Genomic DNA, 9975 nt, shown 5'->3' on the forward strand with positions numbered 1-9975 from the left:
TACCTGTACTACACACACCAACACAACACACCTACCTGTACTACACACCACATCTACCTGTACTACACACACCAACACACCACACCTACCTGTACTACACACACCAACACACCACACCTACCTGTACTACACACCACATCTACCTGTACTACACACACCAACACACCACACCTACCTGTACTACACACCACATCTACCCATGCTACACACACCAACACACCACATCTACCTGTACTACACACACCAACACAACACACCTACCTGTACTACACACCACATCTACCTGTACTACACACACCAACACAACACACATACCTGTACTACACACCACATCTACCTGTACTACACACACCAACACAACACACCTACCTGTACTACACACCACATCTACCTGTACTACACACACCAACACAACACACCTACCTGTACTACACACCACGCCTATATGTACCACACACTTGCAAACCACACCTACCTGTGCTGCACCATCGCACCACACCCACCTGCTCGACATACACCTACCTACACACCACTACCTGTAAAACACACCACACCTACTTGTACGACACACCTGCACATCACACCTAACTGTACTACACACTTGCACACAACAACTACTTGTGCTGCAAACCACACATACCTGCTCGACATACACCTACACACCACACCTACCTGTACTACACACCACACCTACCTGTACTACACACCACACCTACCTGTACTACACACCTGCACACACTTTCCTGTACCTGTGTGTCTTTGCCTGTGTGTGTGTGTGTGTGTGTGTGTGTACATGCGTATGTGTGTGTTAGTCTGTGTATGTTAATGTGTGTGCGCGCGCGCGTGCGTGCGTGCGTGCGTGTGTGTGTGTGTGTGTGTGTGTGTTTCAGACAGTGAGTAAAAAAACCCACGTGGTAGACGTACCTGTTGTATGATTTTACAAATGCACAGGGCCATATCGTGGAGACAGGCGCAAGAGATCAAAGAGTTTTCCAGAGGCAGCGCTGAAGTCAAGGAGCCGGGCAGTCAGGCGGTGTGAGTGGGAAGTTTGGGGTGGGGGGGGGGGGCGAGGGAGGGGGGGGGGCACAAGGGGAAGAATTCATCAATCAGTCGCTCAATTAATCGATAAGCCAATCTACTCAATCAACGAAAGCAGTCACTCAATCAGTCACTCAATTAATCGATTAGCCAATCACTCAATCAACGAAGCAGTCACTCAATCAGTCATTTAATTAATCGATTAGTCAATCTACTCAATCAACGAAAGCAGTCACTCAATCAGTCACTCAATTAATCGATTAGTCAATCACTCAATCAACGAGGCAGTCACTCAATTAGTCACTCAATTAATCGATTAGCCAATCACTCAATCAACGAAGCAATCACTCAATCAGTCACTCAATTTGTCGATTAACCAATCACTCAATCAACGAGGCAGTCACTCAATTAATCGATCAGCCAATCACTCAATCAACGAAAGCAGTCACTCAATCAGTCACTCAATTAATCGATTAGCCAATCTACTCAATCAACGAAGCAGTCACTCAATCAGTCACTCAATTAATCGATTAGCTAATCACTCAATCAACGAGGCAGTCACTCAATCAGTCACTCAATTAATCGATTAGCCAATCTACTTAATCAACGAAAGCAGTCACTCAATCAGTCACTCAATTAATCGATTAGTCAGTCTACTCAATCAACGAAAGCAGCCACTCAATCAGTCACTCAATTAATCGATTAGTCTACTCAATCAACGAAGCAGTCACTCAGTCAGTCACTCAGTCAATCGGTTAGTCAAATCACTCAGTTAACGAAGCAGTCACTCAATCACTCACTCAATACACCAATCAATCAGGCACTCACCTCAGTAAGTCAATCATATGCAGTGGCAGTCTATCGATCAATCAGTATTGAGTAAATCAAGTATTTGTAATATATATATATATATATATATATATATATGTATATATATATATATATATATATATATATATATATATATGTGTGTGTGTGTGTGTGTGTGTGTGTGTGTGTGTGTACTCAATCAGCAAAGAAAGACACACAAAAGAAGGAAGCAAGTGAGCAAACAAACAAATAAATAAATAAACAGACAGGTACATAAAAAAACCCACGGTAAATAAGTAAAACAGACGAACAGAAGACCCAGGGGATCCACGAATGAAACAGACCACCTTACTAATCAAACGAAATCGAAGGCTCTCGCTTCATCTTCATCGTAACATATAATTTATGCAGCCGTCTAACACCACACACATGTAACAAACGCACCCACAAACAAACCACATGTAACCCAACCCCCTACAAACCACATACTTGTAACCACCACCACCACCACCACCACAAACAACACACATGTAACCAACGCCCCTACAAACAACACACATGTAAACCAACTCCCCCTCAAACAATACACATGTAACCAACGCCCCCACAAACAACACACACGTAACCGCCACTGCGAACAACACAAACCTAACCGCCACTGCAAATAACAAATACCCCCACAAATAAAACACACATAACCAATACTACGACAAACAACACACGTGTAACCAGCAATCCACAAACAACACACATGTGAACAACACCCCCACAAACAACACACATGTGACCAACACCCCCACAAACAACACTCACGTCAACAACACCCCCACAAACAACACACATGTGACCAACACCCCCACAAACAACACTCACGTCAACAACACCCCCACAAACAACACACATGTGACCAACACCCCAACAAATAACACACGTCTAAGCACCACCCCCACAAACAACACACATGTGACCAACACCCCCACTAACAACACACATGTGACCAACACCCCCACAAACAACACACATGTGACCAACACCCCACTAACAACACTCATGTGACCAACACCCCCACAAACAACACACATGTGACCAACACCCCCACAAACAACACACATGTGACCAACACCCCCACAAACAACACACATGTGACCAACACCCCCACAAACAACGCACATGTGACCAACACCCCCACTAACAACGCTCATGTGACCAACACCACCACAAACAACGCACATTTAACCAACACCACCACAAACAACACGCATGCAACCAACACCCCCACAAACAACACACATGTAACCAACACCCCCACAAACAACACACATGTGACCAGCACCCGCACTATCAACGCACATGTGACCAACACCGCCATTAACAGCAAATATGTGACCAACACCCCCACAAACAACACTCACGTCAACAACACCCCCACAAACAACACACATGTGACCAACACCGCCATTAACAGCAAATATGTGACCAACACCCCCACAAACAACACTCACGTCAACAACACCCCCACAAACAACACACATGTGACCAACACCGCCATTAACAGCACACATGTGACCAACACCCCACAAACAACACTCACGTCAACAACCCCATAACAACACACATGTGACCACCCACAAACAACACTCACGTCAACAACACCCCCTAACAACCACGTACACACCCACAAACACACATGTAACCAACACCCCACTAACAACACCATGTGACCAACACCCCCAAACAACACACATGTGAACACACCCACAACACCCATTGCCCAAACCCACTAACACACACATGTGACCAACACCCCCACAAACAACACGCATGCAACCAACACCCCCACTAACAACACACATGTAACCAACACCCCCACAAACAACACTCACGTCAACAACACCCCCACAAACAACACACATGTGACCAACACCCCCACAAATAATACACATGTAACCAACACTCCCACAAACAACATACATGTAAACAAACTCCCCCTCAAACATTACACATGTAACCAACGCCCCCACAAACAACACACACGTAACCGCCACTGCGAACAACACAAACCTAACCACCACTGCAAATAACACACTTGTAACAAATACCCCCACAAATAAAACACACATAACCAATACTACGACAAACAACACACGTGTAACCACCACCCCCACTAACAACACACATGTGACCAACACCCCCACTAACAAAACACAAACAAAACACGAACCCAAACACAGCAACAGAAAGGCGAGAAAAGATCAGGGGCGATATCAAAAGGACAAAAACACAAGAGGCGAGAAACGTCGAAGAACAACGCTCCCACCACAAACACGCAAACCTCACAACAGCAGGGCCACTTACTCATGACGAAGAGATCAGGGGTGATCTCAAAAGGTCGGAATACAGACAGGAAGTTTTCGAAATAGAAGGGTAGCACCACGATGGTGTACATCAGACCTGAAGCATAGAGGTGCCAATGGGGGGAGGGGGGGGGGGTGAGGGGGGGTAGATTTTTTAACATCCCAAGGGAAATGAGACTATGTTTACAATGTCAAACAATTTGAGGATGCATATCATTTCTTTGTTGAATGCGAATTATACAAAGACTGCATGCTGTAATCCGATCATGGGGAAGGTGTGTGGGGGGGTGGGGGAGGGGGGGAGGGGTGGCTTGGGGGGAGGGGGGGGAGGGAAGGGGGGAGAGTGTGACACGACGTCCACGGTGATCATGATAATGACGATGAGAATGATAATGGCAATGATGATGATGACGATGACGACGGTACTGAAGATGCCACAGATAATGATGATGATGACCGGGATTGATGATGCGGATTTTTGTGGTTGGATTAACTCTCTCCATACGAACGGCGAAAGAGACGACGTTAACAGCGTTTCACCCCAATTACCATCATCAAAATATTGCAATCGGAAGGCTCTTATACTGAAGAGGTAAGTGTTGACAAAGAAAACCAAAATTCTGACGACGGAAGCTAAAGGTTGGGTCATTCAGACACCCACTGGACATCCGAGGGGTCTGTGTAGAGAAGAAGAGAGGACTGGCCGTACTGAGTGAGTTAAAATTCCGTTGTCCGCTTCTTGTCAACAACAGATTTAAATCAAAGGCTAAGTATAATTACCCCCTAATCGTCAACAATAGACTTCATTCATGGGTAGGTATAACCGTCCTCTTCTCGTCACAGCAGACTTAATTCATGGGTAAATATAACTGTCCTCTTCTTGTCACAGCAGACTTAATTCATGGGTGGATATAACTGTCCTCTTCTCGTCACAGCAGACTTAATTCATGGGTGAATACAACTGTTCTCTTCTCGTCACAGCAGACTTAATTCATGGGTAAATATAACTGTCCTCTTCTTGTCACAGCAGACTTAATTCATGGGTGAATATAACTGTCCTCTTCTCGTCATAGCAGACTTAATTCATGGGTGAATACAACTGTTCTCTTCTCGTCACAGCAGACTTAATTCATGGGTAAATATACCCGTCCTCTTCTCGCCTCAGCAGACTTAATCTATGGGTAAATACAGCTGTCCTCTTCTCGTCGTAGCAGACTTAATTCATGGGTAAATATACCCGTCCTCTTCTCGCCTCAGCAGACTTAATCAATGGGTAAATACAGCTGTCCTCTTCTCGTCATAGCAGACTTAATTCATGGGTAACTATAACTGTCCTCTTCTCGTCACAGCAGACTTAATATATATTATGGGTAAATATAACTGTCCCCTTCTCGTCACAGCAGACTTAATTCATGGGTGAATATAACTGTCACCTTCTCGTCACAGCAGACTTAACCTATGGGTAAATATAACTGCCCCCTTCTTGTCACAGCAGACTTAGTCTATGGGTAGATATAACTGCCCCCTTCTCATCACAGCAGACTTAATTCACGGGTAAATATACCCGCCCTCTTCTCGTCACAGCAGATTCAACTCCCCTCCTACCCTCCCTCACCACTACCCCACCCCTCATTCGTGCCTCAGCTCACTCACCACCCCCACCTTCACACTCACCCCTCCCCTCTCCACCTCCCACCCATGACCGGAATCCACGATGCAGTCTTCATTCTCCAGCTTGTATCCTCTCCCCCCCCCCCCCGGAACACCTCCAACCCACCCACACCCCTCCCCCTGTCACACACTCTTCCCGTTGTTTCATCTCACCCCATCTTCCTCCCCCCCCCTCCCCCACCCCACCCCATAGCCACTGAAACTCTGACCGTATATCCGAAACTTACTAGTTTTCAATCTCAAGCATGGATCCTCTTCCACTGCCTCCACCTCCCCTCCCCCTCTCCCTCTCCCCCACCCCTTCCTCTACCTCGATGCACCCGTTCTTCTCGTTTCCACCCCTCTCTGCCCCTGCCCTCCCCCTCCTCCCCCCCGCCGCCTATCCTGCCCCCCTCACGCCACCACCCCCCTCCCCCCAACACACACACCCTGCCTTGACCAGACTCCAAGATGTAGTCTTCAATCTTCAGCTTGGATCCCAGTCCACGACCTTCTAGCATGAGAATATCTTCCTACCCTATCACACCCCACCCCCCCCCCGTTCTTTCTGCCCCCCCCCCCCCCACCCCCCCGTGTACACACTCTTCTCATTTCCACACACCTCCCTACCACCCTCACCCCGCACCCCCTCTCCCACCCACACAGACCCGTCCCCACCCTGATCGGACTTCTAGGCTTGAGCTTGGACACTACCCTTCTTCCCCAACCTCCTAGCATGAGAACTTCGGTCTGATCCCCCTCCCGGGTCACTTTTGCCCCTCAACCCCCACTCCCATACTCTTCCAGTTTCCACCCAGACCCCGCCACACCCACCCACCAACTCCCCCCCCCCCCCCCGCCTCTTCCCCCTCTCATCCCCCACTCCCCCCCCCCCCCATTCTCTCTCTCTACCCCTGACCCCCACCCCCACCCCCTTCCATGTCGCTCCCCCCTCCCTCCCCCCCCCACCCCCCCCACCACAGCCTCCTGACCGGAATCGCGGATGTAGTCTTCAATCTCCAGTTTGGACTTCAGGAAGCTGCACACCCGACCGTCCTCTGGCTTGACGTAGTTGGTTCCGTTGTAGATCAGGTGCTCCACTTCTGCTTCCACTGCTGCGTCCACGGCGTTCTGGCCCTGAGGGCATGCACACATACACACAGAGTTACACACACACACACACACACACACACACACGCACACACACACACACACACACACACGCACACACACACACACACACACGCACATTCCGTTTTACACCAGGTGCTACACGCCTTCTTCCACTGCTGCTTTCACGATGTACCAGCCCTGAGGGCATGCACACATACACACAGATACACAAACGCACACACACACACGAGTGCGTGCGCGCGCGCACACACACACACACACACACACACACACACACACACACACATTCCGTTTTACACCAGATGCTACACGCCTCTTTCCACTGCTGTTTTCACGATGTACCAGCCCTGAGGGCATGCACACATACACACAAATACATAAACGCACGCACGCGCGCGCCCACTCACATGCACACTCACACACGCACACAAACACACTCACGTACATACACGCGCACACACACGCGCGCGCGCACGCACGCACGCATGTACACACACGCACACACACATGGACGCACACATACTCACGCACACGCACACACACGCACGCACATACACACACATATTCTGTTATAGACCAGGTGCTGCATACATGCTTCCACTACTGCGTCCACGGCATTGCGGCCCTGAGGATATAGACACACACACACACACACACACACACACACACACACCACACACACACCACACACACACACACACACACACACACACACACACACACACACACCACACACACACACACACACCACACACACACACACACACACACACACACACACACACACACACACACACACACACACACACACACACACACACACACATTTCGTTTTACACCAGTTGCTACACGCCTCCTTCTACTGCTGCTTCCACGATGTACCAGCCCTGAGGGCATGCACACATACACACAGATACACAAACGCACACACACACAACACACACACACACACACACACACACACACACACACACACACACACAGAGGCTTACGTACATTGAGCAATTTCCAAGCATACATGAGTAGTTTTCCCAAAAGTTGGCGTACACACACACACACACACACACACACACACACACACACAGAGATAAACACACACGTGCGCGCGCTCACGTACGTACATGGATGACTTCCATAGTACAGGAGTAGTTTTCCCAAAAGCTGGTGTGCAGGAACACACAGCTGACACCTTGCATGGCCAGAACTAAGCTGTGCTTGTAGTTGAAGTCCACCTCCACCAGCTTCGCCCCTGGCATTAAATCAGCAAGACTTCACCGTCGCCGTCATCGTCTTCGTCTTCGTCGTCAGCTTGACCACCGTCCTCGACCGTTGTCATCGTCCTCGTCGTCGATGTCGTCAGTTTTACCACCATTCTCACTGTCGTCATTATTGTCACCATCGTCTTCTACGTCTTGGTCGTCATCAGCATGATCATTATCATCTTCTTCTTGATCTTCATCTTCTTCTTCTTCTCTTTCTTTATCATCATCATCATCATCATCATCATCGTCGTCGTCGTCGTTATCACCATTCTCATCATCATTTTCATCATCATCTTCATCACAGTTCTCATCATCATCTTCATCATTATCATCATCATCATCATCATCATCAAAGTCGTTTTCAACAAACAGCGGCAATGACAAGAAAGCATCACTTTCGACACCATCATCCTCTGCAGCCTGTTTTCAATTTCACTGTCGTCGTTGTCGTCCTCATTGATGACTGCCTGCCTGACTGCCTGCCTGACTCACTGCCTTCCTGACTGCCTGCCTGACTCACTGACCGACTGACTCACTGACTGACTCACTGATTCACCGCCTGCCTGACTCACTGACCGACTAACTCACTGCCTGCCTGCCTCACTGACTGACTGACTCACTGCCTGCCTGCCTCACTGGCTGACTGACTGACTGACTCACTACCTGCCTGACTCACTGACTGACTGACCGACTTCCTGCCTGCCTGACTCACCGACTGACTGACTGTCTTCCTGACTCACTGACCGACTGACTCTGCCTGCCTACCTGACTCACTGATCGACTGACTGTGTGTGTGTGTGTGTGTGTGTGTGTGTGTGTGTGTGTGTACAAAGAAACAAAAAATGCACACACACACACACACATATATATACATATATATATATATATATATATATATCCTTTTTTCTCAATGAATGGCTTTACTAAGCAGCAACTACACACACACACACACACACACACACACACACACATGTATATATAAAACTGCTGCTTAGTAAAAAAAAAAAAAAAAAAAAAAAAATCTACCATCATCATGAAATAATGAATGATTTTTTTTTTTTTTTTTTTTTTGACTTTGTGACTTGTCTGATCCGATTCACCTAACCAACCAACCAACCAACCAATTGACTGACTGACTGACTGACCGGCCTGTTTGAGCAGCACGGCCTCAGCACACCACGGGCGCCGCGTGGCCACCAGCACGCAGTACCATGGGTAGGACAGCAGTCCACGGGCTACCGACCCACCCACTAGCCCTGTCGCCCCCATCACCAGTACCAGGCGCTTCTCCGTCACCACAGGCGGCGGCTCAGGATCGTTGGTGTTTCGCGGCAGGATCCTGCCGAAAGCTTTCTTGGACTTCACGGACGGAGACTCGGATTGGCTGGACGAGCCACGTCGGTTCTCGGGCATGTCCACTGGTGGCGTCAGTGATTGCATCTGCCGTCAGGTCCAGGTTCACCGAGTTTTTTTTGATTTTTTTTTTAGAATAATTATGGTCTTCACTGAGGGTAAAACAATAAGTTTGCACAGGGTTGTTTCTTTTGTGTGTGTGTGTGTGTGTGTGTGTGTGTGTGTGTGTGTGTGTGTGTGTGTGTGTGTGTGTGTGTGTGTGTGTGTGTGTGTGTGTGTGTGTGTGTGTGTGTGTGTGTGTTTTGTTGTTGTTGTTTACATGCTGCCCTCAGTAAAAATAGAAGAAAAAAAAGGGGGGGGGGGGTGGGGGTGGC

At 48.4% G+C, this 9975-nt stretch overlaps 1 protein-coding gene across 1 annotated transcript in view; it reads right to left on the minus strand.

Annotated features, from left to right (window-relative positions):
- The window catches only part of LOC143277562 (nmrA-like family domain-containing protein 1), a 21917-nt gene extending 12229 nt beyond the window's left edge, over window positions 1–9688 (minus strand). Inside the window, exons 1-5 of the mRNA XM_076582440.1 lie at window positions 9394–9688; window positions 8108–8235; window positions 6845–6989; window positions 4204–4299; window positions 559–571 (exon numbers count right to left, since the gene is read on the minus strand). Coding sequence (XP_076438555.1) covers window positions 559–571; window positions 4204–4299; window positions 6845–6989; window positions 8108–8235; window positions 9394–9688 — 677 coding nt within the window. The remainder of the gene's footprint in view (window positions 1–558; window positions 572–4203; window positions 4300–6844; window positions 6990–8107; window positions 8236–9393) is intronic.
- Window positions 9689–9975: the final 287 nt, after the last annotated feature.

This window comes from Babylonia areolata, chromosome 34 (assembly GCF_041734735.1).
Source record: "Babylonia areolata isolate BAREFJ2019XMU chromosome 34, ASM4173473v1, whole genome shotgun sequence".
NCBI lineage: Eukaryota > Metazoa > Mollusca > Gastropoda > Neogastropoda > Buccinidae > Babylonia > Babylonia areolata.